This window comes from Pseudophryne corroboree, chromosome 10 (genome assembly GCF_028390025.1).
Source record: "Pseudophryne corroboree isolate aPseCor3 chromosome 10, aPseCor3.hap2, whole genome shotgun sequence".
NCBI classification, from domain to species: domain Eukaryota; kingdom Metazoa; phylum Chordata; class Amphibia; order Anura; family Myobatrachidae; genus Pseudophryne; species Pseudophryne corroboree.
This window is the reverse complement of record NC_086453.1, coordinates 264,913,740-264,938,086: the sequence shown is the minus strand read 5'-3', so window position 1 is coordinate 264,938,086 and position 24,347 is coordinate 264,913,740. Positions and strand designations below refer to the sequence as shown.

The 24,347-nt window shown below is 47.5% G+C and overlaps 1 protein-coding gene across 1 annotated transcript; it reads left to right on the top strand.

Moving 5' to 3' along the window:
* The first annotated feature begins 6,205 nt into the window (after window positions 1-6,205).
* Window positions 6,206-22,869, top strand: HSPB2 (heat shock protein family B (small) member 2). The gene is made up of 2 exons (XM_063941902.1): window positions 6,206-6,386; window positions 22,349-22,869. The coding sequence occupies exons 1-2, from the start codon at window positions 6,293-6,295 to the stop codon at window positions 22,786-22,788; spliced, it is 534 nt and encodes a 177-aa protein (XP_063797972.1). The 5' UTR covers window positions 6,206-6,292; the 3' UTR covers window positions 22,789-22,869.
* The last annotated feature ends 1,478 nt before the right edge of the window (window positions 22,870-24,347 follow it).

Genomic DNA, 24,347 nt, shown 5'->3' with positions numbered 1-24,347 from the left:
ACTTCGCCAAAATTTGGCTACAAATTGTACTCCACGATCCGAGATGATCTCTTCAGGAAGACCGTGAAGTCGGAAGATCTCTTGTATAAACACTTGAGCCAACTTGGAAGCTGACGGAAGACCGGTGAGAGGGATGAAATGTGCCATCTTGGTGAACCGGTCAACTACCACCCAGATGGTATTAAACTTGTTGCAGATAGGTAGATCGGAAACAAAGTCCATCGACAAATGGGTCCAAGGTCGACGGGGAACAGATAATGGAACCAGTTGCCCCGCAGGCGACTGGCGGGAGACTTTGTGTTGGGCACACTTTGGGCAGGAAAAAAACTGTGTTCCCTAATGCACACCGAGTGAATAATATTACTATATAATAATAGTCAGATAATACGGAGATCTTAGTTGCGTATATCTGCAGATATAGGGTTAAGCCCCCAGGCCGATCGACAAGGCTTCTCCGTCACTGGGGGTCCCTAATACTAGGTATGGGCCCGGGGTGCAGGACCCCACAATGTCGGCACAGGACAGGGCAGGAGGCAATAAATTCCATAACGTCCTTCTTCAGAGTTGGCCACCAGTAGGACCTAGAAATAAATTCAAGGGTTTTCTGAATGCCTGTATGTCCAGCAAAACGGGAAGCATGGGCCCAATGCATGAGCTTCTTCCTTAGAACTGGCTTAACAAAACTTTTCCCTAGTGGAGGCGTAGAGTCCATCCCTACCGTGGAGAATGCCAACGGATTAATAATAGGATGCTTGTCTGCAGACTCGGACTCATTTTCTTGCTCCCATGAGCGGGAAAGGGCATCGGCCTTACGATTCTGAGAACCCGGACAGAACTGGAGTTTAAAGTCAAACCTAGAGAAGAAAAGTGCCCATCTGGCCTGACGAGGATTCAGACATTGTGCGCCTCTGAGATATAAAAGATTTTTGTGGTCGGTAAGTATGGTGATTGAGTGGGAAGCTCCCTCCAACAGGTATCTCCACTCCTCCAGAGCGAGCTTGATGGCTAGCAACTCCTGATCGCCAATGGCATAGTTGCGCTCAGCTGGGGAGAACTTCCGGGAGAAGAAACTGCAAGGATGTAGATATCCATCTTTGGCCCTCTGGGATAACACTGCTCCTACTCCAACGGAGGAGGCATCTACCTCTAAGATAAAAGGAGAGTCGGTGTCGGGCTGTTTCAGAACTGGTGCAGAGATGAACCGTTGCTTCAGAAGGTGAAAGGCCTGTGTAGCTTCCTCGGACCACTTGGACGGATTAGCACCTTTCTTGGTTAATGCAGTGATAGGCGCCACGATGGTGGAAAAGTCTCGTATAAATTTTCTATAATAATTGGCGAACCCTAAGAACCTCTGGACCCCTTTGAGGCTTAAGGGTATAGGCCAATTCTGGATTGCTTGGAGTTTCTCAGGATCCATCTCTAGGCCGGAACCGGACACAATGTAACCTAGAAACGGAATGGTTTTAACTTCAAACACACACTTCTCCAATTTACAATAGAGGTGATTGACACGGAGACGGGAAAGAACCTCTTTTACCCAGAAACGATGATCTTCGAGATTATTAGCAAAGATGAGGATGTCGTCTAGATAAACCACGACATGGCGGTACAAGATGTCCCTGAAAATCTCATTCACGAAGTGCTGGAAGACTGCTGGAGCGTTGCTCAATCCGAAGGGCATGACGAGGTACTCATAATGTCCGTCACGGGTGTTAAAGGCGGTCTTCCACTCGTCACCCTCACGGATTCGGATGAGATTGTAGGCACCCCTCAAGTCCAGCTTTGTGAAAATAGTTGCACCACTAACTCTATCAAAGAGCTCGGTAATCAGGGGTAAATGGTATCGGTTCTTGACGGTAATGTCGTTCAGACCTCTGTAGTCGATGCACGGACGCAGACCACCGTCTTTCTTCTTAATGAAGAAGAAGCCTGCGCCGGCTGGAGAAGAAGATGGTCAGATGAAACCCTCTGCCAGGTTCTCTTTGATGTACTCTTCCATGGAGTGTGTCTCAGGCAGAGACAACGGATAAGTTCGGCCTCGCGGTGGAACCTTCCCTGGAATGAGGTCGATTGGGCAGTCCCATTCTCTATGAGGAGGAAGGATATCAGCAGAGGCTTTACTGAACACGTCCGTGAAGTCTTGATATGGAGGAGGCGGAACATCAGATGACCTGGGGAAGGAAGAACAAACAGGAAGAACTTTGGCTAAACAAGTCTCAGCACAGGAGGGACCCCATGCCAGTATTTGCGTAGTCGTCCAGTCAATTGATGGGTTGTGGAGACGGAGCCATGGAAGGCCTAAAACCACTGGATGTGTGGCTCTTGGAATCACTAAAAAAGAAATATACTCAGAATGAAGAACTCCCACTCTCAGACGAACTGGAAGAGTCCTTAAGGAAATGACTGCGTCAAAAATCTTGCTGCCATCCACGGCAGTCAAAGAGATGGACGAGGACAGTCTCTCGGTGGGTAGGGACCACCGTTTAACATAAGCTTCGGTTATGAAATTCCCAGCTGCTCCGGAATCAAGGAGGGCAATGACGTTCCTGTAACGTTGAGCAATTTGGAGCGACACTGGGAGGTTACAGTCATCAGGAGAAGGAGAGGAGATCATTACTCCTAGCCGGCCCTCTCCTTGGCGAGCTAGGATCTGGAGTTTCCCGGACATTTGGGACAGGCATTGATAGTGTGCGACGGAGCTGCACAGTAGAGACAGAGAGACTCAGAGAGACGTCTTCGGCGCTCAGCGGGAGATAGACGGGAACGACTAATTTGCATAGGCTCATCCTTGGATGGAGATGGTTGACGAGGAGGAGGAGCAGAAGAGTTAGGAGTAGATGATCTTCCTCGCTCGGTTGCTCTCTCTCTGAAACGTAGATCAACCTTCGTGCAAAGAGAAATTAGCTCATCCAACTTAGAGGACAAGTCTCTGGTAGCTAACTCATCCTTGATGCGTTCTGATAAGCCATGCCAGAATGCAGCATACAGGGCCTCGTTGTTCCATGCCAGTTCGGATGCCAGGATTTTAAACTGTATAAGATACTGTCCCACAGTACGTGTTCCCTGGCGTAAACGGAGAATCTCAGATGAAGCAGATGTTATCCGGCCTGGCTCGTCGAAGATGCGCCTGAATGTAGCTACAAAGTCAGTATAGGAGGATAGCAGGGGATCAGACTTCTCCCATAAAGGTGATGCCCAGTCAAGGGCTGAGCCACTGAGAAGGGAGATGATATAGGCAATTTTGGTACGGTCACTGAAGAAATTGCCAGGTAGAAGCTCAAAGTGGATTTCACATTGATTGAGAAATCCCCTGCAGAACCTTGGAGATCCATCAAATTTTGCTGGCGTTGGAAGATGAAGATGTGGACTGGAAATGGGTAAGGTGGGTGGGGTTACAGCTGGTGTTACTGTAGTGGACGCACCGGACGTGCCAGGTCCACGGAGGGTCGTTTGAATCCCATCCAGCCGTGTAGAGAGATCCTGGAGACAGCGGATGATGTGGCCCTGTGCAGCCTCCTGATGTTCAAGTCGGGCTGCCAGTTCTTGCATCGGCCTGGCCGCTTGATCCTGGTCTCCGGCTGGATTCATTAGGTCAGTGCTTACTGTCACAACTGAGGGCCTGAGCTGACGGGAGGCAGCCTCAGTTGTAGGGGCTGAGATGTAACGGAACCTGGGAGGTTGTATCAGACCCCTAGACATGTAAGTAACATGTAGAATAACTGCCCGAAGGCGTGACCACGACAACGAGGATAAAAGTAAATGATGTTTATTATGACAAACTCCGTAACACAGCAGCAGTAAAAGGAAACATAAAAGTCAACAGAGGATAAATACAATTCCTGGGTACTACAGGGTGGCAAGGGCCACAGGCACTGGTAGTGTGAGACAGTTCTTATAATCTTCTAGTTGGAAAGTCCTTACCAGGCCTGACTGTAGCAATGGAGAGAACCCAGGATCGTACCAGCTGATGTTCCAGGAAAGGCTGGGCTGCTGAAGGTAAAACGGCTGCTGTGGATACTGGCTGGAACCAGACTGTTGTTGGTACGGAGTGGATACTGGCTGGAACCAGTTAAATAATAAACGAACTTGAGAGCGATGAAATAATAATGAAGTTTGGAGTTTGAGAGCGGTGAAATAATAATACCGGTGGAGAGTGGTAAACTGCAGAAAAGGACACCGGCCCTTTAAGAGAAGCTATACACTGCTGGAAGCTGGGCTGGAAGCAGGTGATTGTTTGAGAGCGGTGAAATAATAATACCGGTGGAGAGTGGTAAACTGCAGAAAGGACACCGGCCCTTTAAGAGAAGCTGTACACTGCTGGAAGCTGGGCTGGAAGCAGGTGATTGTTGTAGCTGGAAACAGGTGAGTCCAGAATGGATCGGAGAGTCAGGCTACACCGCAGATGGAATGCTGGTGCGGGTCTCTATAGCAGAAGTCTGGAGACAGGAGCTGGAACCTGGAAGACAACCACAGGAGAGAGACAAACTGGAACTAGGTTAGACAACCAAAGCACTGACGCCTTCCTTGCTCAGGCACAGCATACTTATACCTGCAGCAAGGAAGGGGTTGGCTAGGCAATTATGCAAATCAACAATACAGACAGCAGATTGGTGGAAATAATCAGATGACAAAATCCAAGATGGCTGCGCCCATGCAGACACTTGGAGGGAAGTTTGGTTTGTAATCCATGTGAGAATTGAAACAGTAATGGCGACGCCGGCCACAGGAGACAGGAGACGCCAGACTGACAAGCGCACATTTAACCACGCGGGCACAGCGGAGGCCGCGGCTGATGAAATCACCACTCTGACATTCTGCATGTGGAAACTCAGGAACAGCGGGATCCGGTCCTGGAACGCTGAGCCAGCCTTAGGAGGCATCTGAAGGGTAAGTAATGGCGTCCAGATACCCGGATCGTGACACTAGCTTTCAGGAACTGACTAACCAACAAAGATTCAGCAGCATCTGCCTAACCTGAGAAGAGGGTTTATATAGCAGGTGCTGTCCACGCCCCACTCAGACCTCACAGACTGTGAGCACAAAAACCAGCACCGGATCCCCTGCCGTGCACAGAGCCTGTAACCACTGCACAGCAAAAGACCCGAACCGGAGTATCAGCTACGCTCAGGTTACTCCGCTAGCACTTGTCTCCCGGTTGCCATGACGACGTGGCAGCACAGAGCAGGAGACCCTAACACAATGGGGGTCATTCCGAGTTGTTCGCTCGTTGCCGATTTTCGCTATGCTGCGATTTGCAGCTAAATGCGCATGCGCAAGGTATGCAGCGCGCATGCGCTTAGTTATTTAACTAAAAACTTAGCAGTTTTGCTGTTGTTCGTGCGGCGCTTTTCAGTCGCACTGCTGATCGGTGAGTGATTGACAGGAAAGGGGCGTTTCTGGGAGGTAACTGAGTGTTTTCCGGGAGTGTGCTAAAAAACGCAGGCGTGTCAGGCAAAAACGCAGGAGTGTCTGGAGAAACGGGGGAGTGGCTGGCCGAACGTAGGGCGTGTTTGTGACGTCAAACCAGGAACTAAATGGACTGAGGTCATCGCAATCTAGGAGTAGGTCTGGAGCTACTCAGAAACTGCTTGAAAATTTTTAGTAGCAGTTCTGCTAATCTTTCGTTTGCAATTCTGCTAAGCTAAGATACACTCCCAGAGGGCGGCGGCCTAGCGTGTGCAATGCTGCTAAAAGCAGCTAGCGAGCAAACAACTCGGAATGAGGGCCTATGAGCGGTAAGTGCTAAAAGGTTTATGTCTTAAATGGAGCCCTCTGGCACTTGTAACCCATCTAACAATGGGGAGATGAAAGTGTGGGCCATTTATTAATACAATTGAAAGCTGCAACCAATGAGCATTTTGCTTAGTTTTAGAGTTAGACAATGAAAGCAAGCATCTTATTGGTTGCTATAAGTTAATATACAACTATAAATAACAACTGAAGGGTTAACTAGAACTCCTGTGTGTCCAATTACTTGCTGTATGTAATAAGCATCACTCTATTCCTGTTACTTGATACAAAGCATTTAAAAAGCAGTAGGTGGATATCATTCTTTGGGACAGGGCTAATAAATCTATTTGTGCGCTATAATAATAAACCGTTTATCTACTAGCTAAAATAGCCATAATCCGAAGTATTTAGGACTATTTTAAGATGTACTGTCTCATAGCATCCGCCTCCCATTAGCTTTCCACCAATAAAGCCTTTCCAGCAGAATCTGCCACATCACTTTGCCGTGGCTGCAACCAGGCACCTCCAGAGAGACAACTCATCCTTCAGAGGATCATCAGCCATGGAGGATAAAACAGTGCCCCATGCCTACCCCATGACTGCCGAATATGAGTTTGCTAACCCAACAAAGATATTTGATCAAAACTTTGGAGAAGGTAGGTGAAAATAATAGAATTCAATTGATTAGATTTAATCGAACAATGGCCAGATTTGTCAGGCAAAAACATATTCTGATATCTAGACCCACTTATGAATGGTGTTACCTAATACCATTATCCAGTTCATGCTGTTATTTTATACTGCACGGCCAACATTCCCTTCTGTGAATTCCTCCTTATGGGCAGGATGTATCCATGTAAAATATGAAGTCATACTTCCGATAACTGATATTTTCAGAGGTTTTCCGCAATACATCTGCTTCCACATATGTATAACAAAGATCCCCAGCAGATATCAAAGATATCTATGGGTCTGCAATGTTCCATATGCATCAAACTCTGGAAAGTCCCCGAACAAAGATGTGAAGCTTCCATCTTGTTCCCCAAGGGCCGTGCATGTGCAATAGGACTCCCGGGTCATAAACTCAGTACTTCGCCGGGGGGACAACTCTACATCTTTAGAGCTGTCCCGGGAGATTAGGAATGTACATGCATGTATAAACGGCAGATCACATGCAGATCCACTGGACAGTCGTGGTTTAGGGTTTTGGTGCCTGTAGGCGTAACTACAGTATATATTTATATATTACCACTGCAAAAGACTAAAAATAAAACTGTAGTTTGGGAGCCTAAAATGTACTTGCACAAAAAGAAAGTGTACTGGGAAAGCATATCCTTCATTGACAAGTGCTAGTTCCAAGAGTCTATTTTATATATAAATGGATCCCTGGGGACTGTACAACTTGAGTGCATTTTCCTCTACCCTATATCTCCACTTCTCCTGACCACCTGAAGAAGCAGTCTGCAGGGCAGACTAGTAACTGTGGGGTCAATTCATGTAGCTCTGCTGTTATTTATCACTACACTGTATATTGCATTATTTCGATTACATATATAGTGATGTTAAGTAGAAATTAATGTACACTTACCTTTCCGGTGATACAATTCAAAAAAGGGGTCCTCGGCGCATTGGCATAACTTCATCTCAATCGCCCGGAGGCAAGAAATATGTTGGTGCCTCCCCTTTCCCATGCCGACTCCTCAACTTTGTAAAATGAACAACGAACCCATGACATTCCTATGAACATGACTTATATCATGTGACTCAGTACACCCAGTCCAGTTACAACCCATTTCCTGCTAACCTGTTTGATCATTCACCCATGGATACTGAGAGCATTTTTTTGTGACCGCCAGACAATAAAGAGGGCATTTTTGCGGCTGCCAGACAATACAAAGAACATATTAGTGACCGCTGTACAATACTAAGAGTATTTTTGTGACTAATATACAATGCTAAGATCATTTTTGTGACTGTCAGATAATACGGAGACCATTATTGTGACCGACATACACTATGGAGAGCATTATTTTGACTGACAGACAATGCCGAGAGCATTATTGTGACCACCAGACAATACCAAGAGCAATTTAGTGACAGCCAGACAATAGAGAGTGCATTTTAGTAACCACCATACAATACTAAGAGCATTTTTTGTGACTGCCAGGCAATACAGAGAGCATTTTAGTGACCGCCAGACAAAACAGAGAGCATTTTTGTGACCATCCTACAATATCATCTCATCATTAAATAACTTTCCTCAAAAAATCATTTAATTCTTCAGCAACAACCCTATTCAACATAATTAGCCACTTAATAAATAGTTAACTCATTTATACCCACCAACTTCTACATCATTAAGTACATTTATATTAATTAAGCAATTCAATATCAAATTAACCAATTCTTAACCCCAATAAAAATATTAAACCAACCATACACCATTAACTGCTTATTTGCTATTTGCCTCTGCAATCCTGTCTTCAGCTGCGGCCCCTGGAGTGTTGGATTCTGGTTTTGTGTGCACATGCTCTGGCAGCACAGTGAGTCCACCGGCAGATCAGGGACGGGGAGGGCTGAGAGAGTTGGGGGCAGTGGGGAGTGAATAGTCTGAAATGACCCGGCATATGCGGGTTCACCTCATTAACATATATACTATACAGAGAGCGGTAGCAGGTTGAGGACAGAATTTCAGTGAGGGGGTGCAGGGATGGACAGAGCAGTGGCGGTGGGGGAGCGGAAGGAGCAGAAGTACAGTGGTTGCTTGGGGACAGAGCGGCAGCGGGGGTATTAGGGAGTCATCATTGCAGTCTGAAGTGATCTGCCATTTTCCGGGTCACTTCATTAACATATATTCTTTGACGGAACCTCCTGGTCACGCGGGGAGCAGGGACATATATTTTTCTATGCCACTCCCTCCCAGGGCTCCTCTGATTAGCCAGCCTTAGAGAAAGGGGCGGAGATTACAGGGTGAAATCAGGAAGACAGCAGTTTTCGCTGCTCTTCTCCCTTTAGCAGGCTTTTAACGTAATCGTGAGACGGCGATTTTTCTTTTAGAAACGAAATGCTCTCCCCATACTACTGCATGGAGAAGTGATCCTGACACAGAACTGGGGCACTGCTGTAGAAATGTGAGTTCTCTCCATGGTAACTCCTCCTGTCAGTGGCATTTTAACAGAGAAGGGGGGCCGTGTGCACCCCCTTTAGGCCCCCTCCTCTGTTCATCACAGTTATCTCCAGCATTGTGCCGGAGTCTACTGCGCAGGTCTCCAGAAACATGACGCCCGCAATGTTCCGTAGCCCAAATTGACTATGCGCATGTGCGGTGGCCATTTTGGCTGCGATTTTCGCAGCACCCAACGCTGGACTCTGGAAAGGTAAGTATTAGAATATGGGTATAGTGTGTGCGATGTAGGCCCCCCTGGACCCGTGTGTGCCGCACACATTGCAGCCATTATAGAAACGCCAATGCCTCCTGTGAATGGGAAGACACAGTGAAAAGTCCTGTAATCACTGATAAAGGTCTCACTACTTTTTCATGGGAGGAATTCGATATGCCGGCTGTCGGGATCCCGGCGTCCAGCATACCGGTGCAACGTAGAACACCCCTTTATCATTGCTCCACGACTAGTCCCCTGTAAGCAGTAGGTTGTCACTTCCTATGCAGGCTAGCCACTCCGACTCCCTTCTTTCCTCATTGGGTTCTTCATTCCCCAGATCATCACTGCATGAAACAAAATGTAATGAAAAACTAAAAAATGTTTTATCATAATATGACTTGTGGGTGAGCATATAAACCCAGCTAGGCACTATGGCGTGGCTTGGGCACAGACAGAGCTCACACCATCCATATCAATGCTCAGCTGTATGTTTCAAAACAGATGCAATAGTGCATGTGTGCTTGGCTATTATAAATGACTGTGGGCCTGATTCCGATCTGTACAATTGTGCACAATCACTGGGAAGCAGCTGTGCAATGCCATTCACATAAAATGTGATTGCAGCAGGAAGCATCTGTAGGATGCCTCCTGCATGCAGTTGGACTCCGAGTGCTGTTGTCCGAAGACGCAGCATCAGATCTCCATCGCCACCATCAGTTACGATTGTTGCAGATTGTTGCATGAGCTGAAGCTTACTCAGACTGGCCATCGGTAACTGTCAGCAGGGTCCAAAGAAGTCTGCGTTCGGCAACGTTTTGTAGAACGGACCTGGTCGCCGCCCCCGCTCCATCCCCCAAACGTTGCAGCATGTCAGTCAGAAGGGCTGGAAGCAATGTTTTTTTAATTTGATTAATATGATTACAAGCTGCCACACTGCATGATCTGCATGATCTGCACACATGAAAAAAGAGAAAATGCAGGTGCACACTCTAAGCACTAAGAATACTGGCAATGAAAACAGTTAGGAGTAAAACTGAGGTTCTTAGCACAATTTTGTCCAAAAATGTGTTGGCCATCCCTATGTATCAGCCTCAATTGTTCTTCATTTAAAATTGAATGTTTCTTTGCTACATGGTCCTTAATTTCATATGACTTCCTGTAAGGTATTATATTAAATGGCAGACAGGGGTAGCAGGTTACTACAGTTACAGTTTTATCTGGTAACTACTCCTGCAGAGAGGGTATAAATAGCTACACAGCTGCTCTGTATCTGATTGTCTGCTGGCATAGGCAGTGTTAGGGTAATGACATTTCATTCAGATGACTTTGCATTCTTTAAATATGTCACACGCAGACCACAACTTACATGAGAGCAACCCCGTGTCTGTAAACTGTAATAGCATCAGCATATCTGAGTCTATAGCTTCCTTGTTTACTATTTGTTCAGTGGCAGGAAAAGTATGTGAACCCTTTAGAATGACCTGGATTTCTGTAGACATTTTTCTTAAAATGTGATCTGATCTTCATTTAAGTCACAAGCATTGACAAACACGGTTCCTTATTCAGAAGTGGTCGCTAACGCAATCCCGATTCCTTACATAGCTGCCACGCAAATATGCTAATGATACGGCCAGGGGCGGATCCAGAAGAAAATGATAGGTGGGGCACCATGGAAGGGGCAAGTAAATTTGCGTGCGGCTTCGGTACATGTGAGGTGGCGCTTCTTATACAATGCCCACAGTTGTAGCGCTCATTATGCAATGTCCACTGTACTGGTAGTGCCCCTTATATAGACCCCATAGTAGTGGTGTCCCTTATGCAATGCCCGTATTGCCCCCAGTAGTAATGTTGCCTGTAGTAATGCCCCCAGTCATTTAGCGCCCTAGTAGTTATGCCCCCAGTGGTAATGCCCCTGCAGTTATGACCCCAGTAGTTTCCCCCCCCCCTTTAGTTTAGCCTCCCAGTGATAATGCCCCCAGTAGTTTGCCCCATTGTAGTTTAGCCCCTGTAGTTATGCCCCCCTTGTAGTTTAGCCCCCAGTAGTAATTCCCCCATTAGTTTGGCCCCTGTAGTTATCCCCCAGTAGTTTGGCCCCTGTAGTTATGCCCCCCCTGTATTTTAGCCCCCAAGTAGTAATGCCCCTTTAGTTACGCCGCCAGTAGTAATGCCCCTGTAGTTACGCCGCCAGTAGTAATGTCCTCCTGTAGTTTGCCCCCAGTAGTTAGCCCCTTTGTAGTTGGCCCCCCAGTAATAATGTCCCCCAGTAGTGTGCCCCCAGTAGATGCCCCCCAGTAATAATGTCCCCCAGTAGTAATGCCCCCAGTAGATGCCCCCCAGTTGTAATACACCCAGTAGATGCCACCAGTAATAATGTCCCCCAGTAGTTTGCCCCCAGTAGATTCCCCCCAGTAAAAATGTCCCCCAGTAGTAATGCCCACAATAGATGACCCCCCAGTAGTAATGCCCCCAGTAGATGCCCCCCAGTAATAATGCCCCCAGTAGTTTGCCCCCAGTAGTAATGCCCCCCAGTAGTAATGCCCCCAGTAGATGCCCCCCAGTAATGCCCCCAGTAGTTTGCCCCCAGTAGTAATGCCCACCCAGTAGTAATGCCCCTTGTTGATGCCCCCCAGTAGTAATGCCCCCAGTAGTAATGCCCCTTGTTGATCCCCCCAGTAGTAATGCCCCCAGTAGTAATGCCCCCAGTAGATGCCCCCCAGTAATAATGCCCCCAGTAGTAATGCCCCCCCCAGTAGTAATGCCCTTGTTGCCTTGTTGATGCCCCTCAGCAGTAATGTCCCCCCATAGTTTGCCCCCAGTAGATGCCCCCGCTGCACTGAGGAAGAGAAAACAGAACATACTTACCAAGCCCCGTTCCCGCTTCCAGACCGCTGCAGTCCTCCTCCTCCCTGGGCGTCCGCTCCTCAGTCAGCACTATGAGAGAGACGTCATGCCTTACATCTCTCCCATAGCGCACGGCGCACAGTGACAGCGCCGGAAGCTGGAGCTCAGTACTGAGCTCCTGCCTCCGGCTGCCGCTGTGCAGGGAGACGGGCGCCCGCTGGTAACACAATCTCAGCGGGCGCCCGTCATCTCCCTGTGCGGCGCCGGCGCTGGGGGGGACGGAGGCCACAAATGGCAGGGGGGGCACGGGCCCGAGTGCCCCCCCTTGGATCCGCCACTGGATACGGGTGCCTGGAAATGTACTGAGACGACCACTGGTGACCTTGCAGATCCCAGCAACTGAGTACAAATACCCAGTGGTGGTCGCAGAACCCTGAGTAACTCTATGATCGCGCAGAATGGGAACTGAGACTCTGATGCCATGTTTTCTGCGTACGGGATCGCAGATGTAGGCAGAGTCGCGCCCAGAAAATGGTCACAAAACTCCATGTTTTTTCCACTACTCACTGGTACCTCTCAGAAAATGGCCCAATTCAGTTAGACACTTGGGAATAAATCCTGTCTAGAAATGTAGTCTTATTGGATCGCAGTTCAATCGCTGCATGTGTGCATTGTGGCTAAGACGCACGCACAGTCGGCCGATAATAGCTCCACATGACAGTACAGTACAATACAGTCCAGATTCAATACATGTTTGTAACATTCAGATGTTGAAAAAAAATGCATAAACACCTAGGCTACTGACTTCCGGAAATCCTAATTGGTGTTGGAAGTAAGCTAACCTGGAGTCCTAGCAATGTGACAAGACTGGAGGTACAGTTATCTGTGTTGTAAAACTAGAGATGAGCGGGTTCGGTTTCTCTGAATCCGAACCCGCCAGAACTTCATGTTTTTTTTCACGGGTCCGAGCGACTCGGATCTTCCCGCCTTGCTCGGTTAGATTGATAGGGAGAGGACGTGGCTGGCGTCCTCTCCATTTAGATTATAAGAGACTGAGAGAGATTTACTGGAGCTGACTAGGAGGAGTACTGTTACTGTAGAAGTGTAGAGACTGAGTGGAGAGAGTTTACTAGTGAGGACAGTGCAGTTTACTTTATAATCCGTTCTCTGCCTGAAAAAAGCGATACACAGCACACAGTGACTCAGTCACATACCATATCTGTGTGCACTGCTCAGGCTCAGGCCAGTGTGCTGCATCATCTATTATCTATATATAATATTATATATATCTGTCTGACTGCTCAGCTCACACAGCTTATAATTGTGGGGGAGACTGGGGAGCACTACTGCAGTGCCAGTTATAGGTTATAGCAGGAGCCAGGAGTACATAATATATTATATAGTGAGTGACCACCAGACACACAGTGCAGTTTATTTAATATATCCGTTCTCTGCCTGAAAAAAGCGATACACACAGTGACTCAGTCAGTCACATACCATATCTGTGTGCACTGCTCAGGCTCAGGCCAGTGTGCTGCATCATCTATATATATTATATATCTGTCTGACTGCTCAGCTCACACAGCTTATAATTGTGGGGGAGACTGGGGAGCACTACTGCAGTGCCAGTTATAGGTTATAGCAGGAGCCAGGAGTACATAATATTATATTAAAATTAAACAGTGCACACTTTTGCTGCAGGAGTGCCACTGCCAGTGTGACTAGTGACCAGTGACCTGACCACCAGTATATATAATATTAGTAGTATACTATCTCTTTATCAACAACCAGTCTATATTAGCAGCAGACACAGTACAGTGCGGTAGTTCACGGCTGTGGCTACCTCTGTGTCGGCACTCGGCAGCCCGTCCATAATTGTATATACCACCTAACCGTGGTTTTTTTTTCTTTCTTTATACATACATACTAGTTACGAGTATACTATCTCTTTATCAACCAGTCTATATTAGCAGCAGACACAGTACAGTGCGGTAGTTCATGGCTGTGGCTACCTCTGTGTCGGCACTCGGCAGCCCGTCCATAATTGTATATACCACCTAACCGTGGTTTTTTTTTCTTTCTTTATACATACATACTAGTTACGAGTATACTATCTCTTTATCAACCAGTCTATATATTAGCAGCAGACACAGTACAGTGCGGTAGTTCACGGCTGTGGCTACCTCTGTGTCGGCACTCGGCAGCCCGTCCATAATTGTATATACCACCTAACCGTGGTTTTTTTTTCTTTCTTTATACATACATACTAGTTACGAGTATACTATCTCTTTATCAACCAGTCTATATTAGCAGCAGACACAGTACAGTGCGGTAGTTCACGGCTGTGGCTACCTCTGTGTCGGCACTCGGCAGCCCGTCCATAATTGTATATACCACCTAACCGTGTTTTTTTTTTCTTTCTTTATACATACATACTAGTTACGAGTATACTATCTCTTTATCAACCAGTCTATATATTAGCAGCAGACACAGTACAGTGCGGTAGTTCACGGCTGTGGCTACCTCTGTGTCGGCACTCGGCAGCCCGTCCATAATTGTATATACCACCTAACCGTGGTTTTTCTTTCTTTCTTTATACATACATACTAGTTACGACGAGTATACTATCTCTTTATCAACCAGTCTATATATTAGCAGCAGACACAGTACAGTGCGGTAGTTCACGGCTGTGGCTACCTCTGTGTCGGCACTCGGCAGCCCGTCCATAATTGTATATACCACCTAACCGTGGTTTTTTTTTCTTTCTTTATACATACATACTAGTTACAAGTATACTATCTCTTTATCAACCAGTCTATATATTAGCAGCAGACACAGTACAGTGCGGTAGTTCACGGCTGTGGCTACCTCTGTGTCGGCACTCGGCAGCCCGTCCATAATTGTATATACCACCTAACCGTGGTTTTTTTTTCTTTCTTTATACATACATACTAGTTACGAGTATACTATCTCTTTATCAACCAGTCTATATATTAGCAGCAGACACAGTACAGTGCGGTAGTTCACGGCTGTGGCTACCTCTGTGTCGGCACTCGGCAGCCCGTCCATAATTGTATATACCACCTAACCGTGTTTTTTTTTTCTTTCTTTATACATACATACTAGTTACGAGTATACTATCTCTTTATCAACCAGTCTATATATTAGCAGCAGACACAGTACAGTGCGGTAGTTCACGGCTGTGGCTACCTCTGTGTCGGCACTCGGCAGCCCGTCCATAATTGTATATACCACCTAACCGTGGTTTTTTTTTCTTTCTTTATACATACATACTAGTTACGAGTATACTATCTCTTTATCAACCAGTCTATATATTAGCAGCAGACACAGTACAGTGCGGTAGTTCACGGCTGTGGCTACCTCTGTGTCGGCACTCGGCAGCCCGTCCATAATTGTATACTAGTATCCAATCCATCCATCTCCATTGTTTACCTGAGGTGCCTTTTAGTTGTGCCTATTAAAATATGGAGAACAAAAATGTTGAGGTTCCAAAATTAGGGAAAGATCAAGATCCACTTCCACCTCGTGCTGAAGCTGCTGCCACTAGTCATGGCCGAGACGATGAAATGCCAGCAACGTCGTCTGCCAAGGCCGATGCCCAATGTCATAGTACAGAGCATGTCAAATCCAAAACACCAAATATCAGTAAAAAAAGGACTCCAAAACCTAAAATAAAATTGTCGGAGGAGAAGCGTAAACTTGCCAATATGCCATTTACCACACGGAGTGGCAAGGAACGGCTGAGGCCCTGGCCTATGTTCATGGCTAGTGGTTCAGCTTCACATGAGGATGGAAGCACTCAGCCTCTCGCTAGAAAAATGAAAAGACTCAAGCTGGCAAAAGCAGCACAGCAAAGAACTGTGCATTCTTCGAAATCCCAAATCCACAAGGAGAGTCCAATTGTGTCGGTTGCGATGCCTGACCTTCCCAACACTGGACGTGAAGAGCATGCGCCTTCCACCATTTGCACGCCCCCTGCAAGTGCTGGAAGGAGCACCCGCAGTCCAGTTCCTGATAGTCAGATTGAAGATGTCAGTGTTGAAGTACACCAGGATGAGGAGGATATGGGTGTTGCTGGCGCTGGGGAGGAAATTGACCAGGAGGATTCTGATGGTGAGGTGGTTTGTTTAAGTCAGGCACCCGGGGAGACACCTGTTGTCCGTGGGAGGAATATGGCCGTTGACATGCCAGGTGAAAATACCAAAAAAATCAGCTCTTCGGTGTGGAGGTATTTCACCAGAAATGCGGACAACAGGTGTCAAGCCGTGTGTTCCCTTTGTCAAGCTGTAATAAGTAGGGGTAAGGACGTTAACCACCTCGGAACATCCTCCCTTATACGTCACCTGCAGCGCATTCATAATAAGTCAGTGACAAGTTCAAAAACTTTGGGTGACAGCGGAAGCAGTCCACTGACCAGTAAATCCCTTCCTCTTGTAACCAAGCTCACGCAAACCACCCCACCAACTCCCTCAGTGTCAATTTCCTCCTTCCCCAGGAATGCCAATAGTCCTGCAGGCCATGTCACTGGCAATTCTGACGAGTCCTCTCCTGCCTGGGATTCCTCCGATGCATCCTTGCGTGTAACGCCTACTGCTGCTGGCGCTGCTGTTGTTGCCGCTGGGAGTCGATGGTCATCCCAGAGGGGAAGTCGTAAGCCCACTTGTACTACTTCCAGTAAGCAATTGACTGTTCAACAGTCCTTTGCGAGGAAGATGAAATATCACAGCAGTCATCCTACTGCAAAGCGGATAACTGAGTCCTTGACAACTATGTTGGTGTTAGACGTGCGTCCGGTATCCGCCGTTAGTTCACAGGGAACTAGACAATTTATTGAGGCAGTGTGCCCCCGTTACCAAATACCATCTAGGTTCCACTTCTCTAGGCAGGCGATACCGAGAATGTACACGGACGTCAGAAAAAGACTCACCAGTGTCCTAAAAAATGCAGTTGTACCCAATGTCCACTTAACCACGGACATGTGGACAAGTGGAGCAGGGCAGGGTCAGGACTATATGACTGTGACAGCCCACTGGGTAGATGTATGGACTCCCGCCGCAAGAACAGCAGCGGCGGCACCAGTAGCAGCATCTCGCAAACGCCAACTCTTTCCTAGGCAGGCTACGCTTTGTATCACCGCTTTCCAGAATACGCACACAGCTGAAAACCTCTTACGGCAACTGAGGAAGATCATCGCGGAATGGCTTACCCCAATTGGACTCTCCTGTGGATTTGTGGCATCGGACAACGCCAGCAATATTGTGTGTGCATTAAATATGGGCAAATTCCAGCACGTCCCATGTTTTGCACATACCTTGAATTTGGTGGTGCAGAATTTTTTAAAAAACGACAGGGGCGTGCAAGAGATGCTGTCGGTGGCCAGAAAAATTGCGGGACACTTTCGGCGTACAGGCACCACGTACAGAAGACTGGAGCACCACCAAAAACTACTGAACCTGCCCTGCCATCATCTGAAGCAAGAAGTGGTAACGAGGTGGAATTCAACCCTCTATATGCTTCAGAGGTTGGAGGAGCAGCAAAAGGCCATTCAAGCCTATACAATTGAGCACGATATAGGAGGTGGAATGCACCTGTCTCAAGTGCAGTGGAGAATGATTTCAACGTTGTGCAAGGTTCTGATGCCCTTTGAACTTGCCACACGTGAAGTCAGTTCAGACACTGCCAGCCTGAGTCAGGTCATTCCCCTCATCAGGCTTTTGCAGAAGAAGCTGGAGGCATTGAAGAAGGAGCTAAAAGGGAGCGATTCCGCTAGGCATGTGGGACTTGTGGATGCAGCCCTTAATTCGCTTAACAAGGATTCACGGGTGGTCAATCTGTTGAAATCAGAGCACTACATTTTGGCCACCGTGCTCGATCCTAGATTTAAAGCCTACCTTGGATCTCTCTTTCCGGCAGACACAGGTCTGCTGGGGTTGAAAGACCTGCTGGTGACAAAATTGTCAAGTCAAGCGGAACGCGACCTGTCAACATCTCCTCCTTCACATTCTCCCGCAACTGGGGGTGCGAGGAAAAGGCTCAGAATTCCGAGCCCACCCGCTGGCGGTGATGCAGGGCAGTCTGGAGCGACTGCTGATGCTGACATCTGGTCCGGACTGAAGGACCTGACAACGATTACGGACATGTCGTCTACTGTCACTGCATATGATTCTCTCAACATTGATAGAATGGTGGAGGATTATATGAGTGACCGCATCCAAGTAGGCACGTCACACAGTCCGTACTTATACTGGCAGGAAAAAGAGGCAATTTGGAGGCCCTTGCACAAACTGGCTTTATTCTACCTAAGTTGCCCTCCCACAAGTGTGTACTCCGAAAGAGTGTTTAGTGCTGCCGCTCACCTTGTCAGCAATCGGCGTACGAGGTTACATCCAGAAAATGTGGAGAAGATGATGTTCATTAAAATGAATTATAATCAATTCCTCCGCGGAGACATTGACCAGCAGCAATTGCCTCCACAAAGTACACAGGGAGCTGAGATGGTGGATTCCAGTGGGGACGAATTGATAATCTGTGAGGAGGGGGATGTACACGGTGATATATCGGAGGGTGAAGATGAGGTGGACATCTTGCCTCTGTAGAGCCAGTTTGTGCAAGGAGAGATTAATTGCTTCTTTTTTGGGGGGGGTCCAAACCAACCCGTCATATCAGTCACAGTCGTGTGGCAGACCCTGTCACTGAAATGATGGGTTGGTTAAAGTGTGCATGTCCTGTTTTGTTTATACAACATAAGGGTGGGTGGGAGGGCCCAAGGACAATTCCATCTTGCACCTCTTTTTTCTTTTCTTTTTCTTTGCATCATGTGCTGATTGGGGAGGGTTTTTTGGAAGGGACATCCTGCGTGACACTGCAGTGCCACTCCTAGATGGGCCCGGTGTTTGTGTCGGCCACTAGGGTCGCTAATCTTACTCACACAGCTACCTCATTGCGCCTCTTTTTTTCTTTGCGTCATGTGCTGTTTGGGGAGGGTTTTTTGGAAGGGACATCCTGCGTGACACTGCAGTGCCACTCCTAGATGGGCCCGGTGTTTGTGTCGGCCACTAGGGTCGCTAATCTTACTCACACAGCTACCTCATTGCGCCTCTTTTTTTCTTTGCGTCATGTGCTGTTTGGGGAGGGTTTTTTGGAAGGGCCATCCTGCGTGACACTGCAGTGCCACTCCTAGATGGGCCCGGTGTTTGTGTCGGCCACTAGGGTCGCTAATCTTACTCACACAGCTACCTCATTGCGCCTCTTTTTTTCTTTGCGTCATGTGCTGTTTGGGGAGGGTTTTTTGGAAGGGCCATCCTGCGTGACACTGCAGTGCCACTCCTAGATGGGCCCGGTGTTTGTGTCGGCCACTAGGGTCGCTAATCTTACTCACACAGATACCTCATTGCGCCTCTTTTTTTCTTTGCGTCATGTGCTGTTTGGGGAGGGTTTTTTGGAAGGGCCATCCTGCGTGACACTGCAGTGCCACTCCTAGATGGGCCCGGTGTTTGTGTCGGCCACTAGGGTCGCTAATCTTACTCACACAGCTACCTCATTGCGCCTCTTTTTTTCTTTGCGTCATGTGCTGTTTGGGGAGGGTTTTTTGGAAGGGACATCCTGCGTGACACTGCAGTGCCACTCCTAGATGGGCCCGGTGTTTGTGTCGGCCACTAGGGTCGCTTATCTTACTCACACAGCGACCTCGGTGCAAATTTTAGGACTAAAAATAATATTGTGAGGTGTGAGGTATTCAGAATAGACTGAAAATGAGTGTAAATTATGGTTTTTGAGGTTAATAATACTTTGGGATCAAAATGACCCCCAAATTCTATGATTTAAGCTGTTTTTTAGTGTTTTTTGAAAAAAACACCCGAATCCAAAACACACCCGAATCCGACAAAAAAAAATTCGGTGAGGTTTTGCCAAAACGCGTTCGAACCCAAAACACGGCCGCGGAACCGAACCCAAAACCAAAACACAAAACCCGAAAAATTTCAGGCGCTCATCTCTATGTAAAACTCAAGATTAAGGGATTCAATTAGTCACGGTAATTTCCCATGCAGAGAAAATGGTGGTAGCAGGGACGTATTGAGAGAGGAGTCTCCATCCAGGTCCTCTCCTCTCTAGCAGCAGCAGCAGTAATAGTGACTTGGATCACTAGGTGGCCATGTCATTTTCCCTGCGATTTTCTCTTATGAATATGCAAAAAACACCAAGAAATTGGCTACCGCGCCGTTTGTCCGTAGACCCGAACACCACCTAGTGCTCAGACTCACTGTCACTGGGGCTTTGCAGAGGTATTAAAATAATGGGTGCAGTGTGGGCCCCTCTGGACGCAAGGGCTGTGTGCACCGCACACATTGCACCCTTTAAGGATATGCCACAGGGTGGTAGTCTCTGTCTTTCCCAAGGAACCAAACCCCCCCGAACTTTGCGATCCGAGCTGGGATCTGAATCCGGCTCGGGACTTCCTGCCTTCCTCGGATCCCAAATTGAAGCAAAACGTCATTCTCGAGGATTTTGGATTCTATATAAGTCCCCGGTGATCGGCGCCATCTTCACTCCGGCCTTCAAAAATGTACTGGACGGACATGTTCCTGGCATAGGGTTCGCCAGGAAGAATCCTGGTAGGCCGACGTGTCTGTGGGGCCAGTTTTGTGTGTAGTCATGTGGCCCCACCCCCCACATGACAGGCAGCCCACCGCACTCAGTACACTTCATTGTTACCATTAATTCTGTTATTCCATCTCTGCAGTACAGCAACTCTGCCATCCAGTGATGCTGCCATGGCTGCATGGCGTGTTATACCTCTGGTGCTGCCCATGTTGGGCCACTTCTACAAAATTTGACAGGGCCACTTTTAGTTCCCAATCCACCCTGGTCTGCAGCAAAAGATGCAAGGAAGGCCGCAATTGCGTATAATCAGTCACTATGAGGAGGGATCCCCCATTACGGCTACTTCCATAGATTTCCCGGGCTGGTTTTCCATCCCAATCGGCCCCTGCATGGCGGTAGTGCGCCCAGAACCGGCCATGCCCTCTGAACCGTGACATTATAATGTTATTCCTAGGGGTTGGGGCTGCTGACTCAGAGCACTGCCAGGAGCACCCTAATGACGCTCCACAGGCTGCAGGATGCCTGCCTAGAGCATCCCTTGATCCCAGTGGCTCTGCAGTAGCGCTACTGGCTGCAGAGTGCCGTTGCAGGCACACTACAAGCCATAGGCAGATCCAGGGGGGGCACTCGGGCCCGTGCCCCGCCTGTCGTTTCTGACTTCTTCTTTTTTTCAAAAGGAGAACAGCTGCAGCACTACTGATATTTCCGTCAGTCAGATTTGATAAAAGCCGGCAGGCACTAGGACCCGTGTAATAGTAAGTCTGTGTGATAACCAATGGGGAGCTCACACCGCAACCTACTTCCCCTACTGCCAGCTGGCCAGAGTCCAGCCCAGGCACGGGGTTCAAATGCCAGCATTGAGTAAGACTGTTACTTCTAACGGTGCAGAAGGCTTCATTAGCCCTCACGGCACCACACAATAATCCCAGCGCTTCCTCCTCCACTTCCTTTACCACCATGCTAGGTGCAGTCAAACTCAGCCTCAGCTTTGAGAAGGCGGCCCGTGTGATTGTGACAGGGCTGTCCTGCAGATGTCTTATGCTGCTTGTTGGAGTTCCAGCTGGCTGCTTCTGCTAATAAAAGATAGGCAGTTTGTGTCCTGCAGTCTGAGTCTCAGTGCAGTGCCAAAAACAAGGTATGGTGCACCTGCCACCACCAACTAATAACTATAATAATTATATTGTGCTGGGGTGTCTTCCAGGCTCCCATAACTAATGGAACAGGTGACCAACATTTCAGGGCACAATCAGTCTTTTCATCAGGGTGAAACATTGTCAGTAAACCAGGTTGCGCTCCTACAGTCAATCATTACCTGATGGTGTATTCTGTGAGGCCATGCCCGCTGTGATACCACACCGCTTACTTGGGAGCATGTGTGCCTTAGGTGCATGTAAATATAACTAATACCGTTTCCCTATTATGGTGCCCCCCTTTAATTTTCTTCTGGATCCGCCCCTGCTACAAGCCACATACTGGTGCAGTATGGCAGTGACAGTGCTGTCCCCAGGGCCCTGCGCTACGTGCAACAGCACCAATTGCATGCCCCTAGTTACGGCCCTGGGTGGCATTATCTGTAACTCATCCTATATTATAATGGGACCTAATTTGTCTATTCATAATATGTTATATATGCAAATACTGTAACAATATGTTGTCTAGTCACAAATCTGGTTCATTAACAAAAACAACAGTAGAGCTGAACCTTTAACCATATTTATTTTAATAGTTTTAAATTGCCTGACTATATACACTTTCCCTTTCTTCTTCATTCCCAGGTATAGCAGCAGAGGATCTTCTCTGTCCCACGTTATATCATGGCTATTATATCAGGCCCAGGAAGAACAAATCTAATGACAGAGGCTACTCTGAGATCAGCTGCAATGAGCAGACGTTCCAGGTCCTCCTGGATGTGAGCCACTTTCTTCCTGATGAGATCAGTGTCCGTACTATTGACAACCTGCTAGAGGTCACTGCCCAGCATCCACAGAAAATTGATAGGCATGGCTTCGTCACTAGGACCTTTACCAGGACATACGTTCTACCCTTGGATGTAGACCCTCTTTTGGTGAAAGCCTCATTGTCTCATGATGGGATCCTCAGTGTTACAGCTCCAAAAAAAGGACTAGACCTCAAGGAAGTTATAAATATAGTGAAGATCGAGGTAGAGAAGTCACCACAGTCTGGAGAAGGTACCTCTGCTAAGCTGAATGGATAACAAGCTATGAAGCAGAATTCGTAAACATGAAATTTCTTTGTTCTTTAGCAAAGTTTAAAAATAAAGATAACATTATTTTAAGTATTCTGCTCTTCTGAAGTGTATCATACAGAAACAATATTAGCTCCGTAATATTGTATTCTCTAATGTGATAGCCACAGGTAATTACATTATATCGGCCACCATAGTAAGCTTAATCATCATGTCACCCTTTAGGGCCTCTGTTTCCAAGGGAACTAAATATATTTGAGGATTCACAACTGCTTCCATTTTATACATAGATATAGTTGCTGTCCAATATGGCCACAATTGGCAAACAATGGAATGGTAAGAGAGGTAATGCACAATGGATAAATGCATCGTGGACACTCAGAGAGGGGGAATAGCCTGTTGTTATTATTATTATTATCCTTTATTTATATGGCGCCACAAGGGATCCGCAGCACCCATTACACAGTATATAATCAAATGAGCAAACAAGACAACAGCATTTACAGTTCAAGACAATATAGGACAGGTATAGAAAACCCGGGGTTAGGTGCCATCAAGGGGAGTAAGGAGCATAAGATTGTGTAAGTAAGAAAAGGAAAGGCACGAGGAAAGAAGTCCCTGCTCTTGTGAGCTTACAATCTAAAAGGTGAGGTGCTAACAGACCGGGGTGACACAGAAGGGGTAGACAGTGAGGACAGACAAGAGGATTAGGAGAGTTGCCTGTGTCGCTAGTATTCCGGCGGTGGCATTTCACTGTGTCACCAGTATTCTGGGGGTGGCATTTATCAGCGCTGCCGGCTATGGGACAGGAGAGGAGGGGGGCCCTCCTCTCTGGATACCCCGCTGACTAGCGCTTATTGATTTCTTATTATAGACTTGAGTTGCTCACCATGGTTTCACCACATTAAAAGTAATTTATGAAGTGCAAAATTACTGCCCCGCTTTCTAGCTTTATTTGGATCATACTACAAGATTTGTGCAAATGACCCCGTATTATCACGTTGGCATAAAGTAAAAAAAAACATAGAAAGAGTTGATTGCAAGCATAACATCACCACGCTCAGACACACACATGACATGATGACATGCCACATGCACATCATGAGGCTCACTCAGATGTGGTTGCTGCTGCCGCTGCTATCTTTTACCGTATGCAATTGCAATTATATGCTAATATGGGTAGAGGCTAACCTGAGCATAGGGACACCCAGGGCTGCCATCAAGGGGTGCTGGGGGCACAGCTGTCCCCGGCCTCTCTGACAGAGAGGGGAGGGCCCGGGATGCCCATGCAGCTGCCTGCCCGGCCGCCCGCTGCCGTCTCCGCTGTTCCGCTGTCGTCCCCACTGTTCTGTCGTTGTCCTCCGACCCTCCAGCAGCTGTATTGAAAACGTCCCTCCCAAAATGGCCACCACCACAGAGGAGACAGTTATTCAAGATACTAGAGTAGCCCTCTAGTATCTTTAATAACTGTCTTCTCTGAGGCAGCGGCCATTTTGGGAGGGACGTTTTCGATACAGAGCTGGAGGGAAGCAGCAGAATCCCCTGACAATGAGCAGAACCCCTGATAA

Bases quoted from the DNA above. Each gene is read 5' to 3' on its own strand.
- HSPB2 (XM_063941902.1), top strand. From the start codon at position 6,293: ATGGAGGATAAAACAGTGCCCCATGCCTACCCCATGACTGCCGAATAT. The intron at 6,387-22,348 runs GTAGGTGAAAAT...CTTCATTCCCAG, and splicing joins TGATCAAAACTTTGGAGAAG to GTATAGCAGCAGAGGATCTT.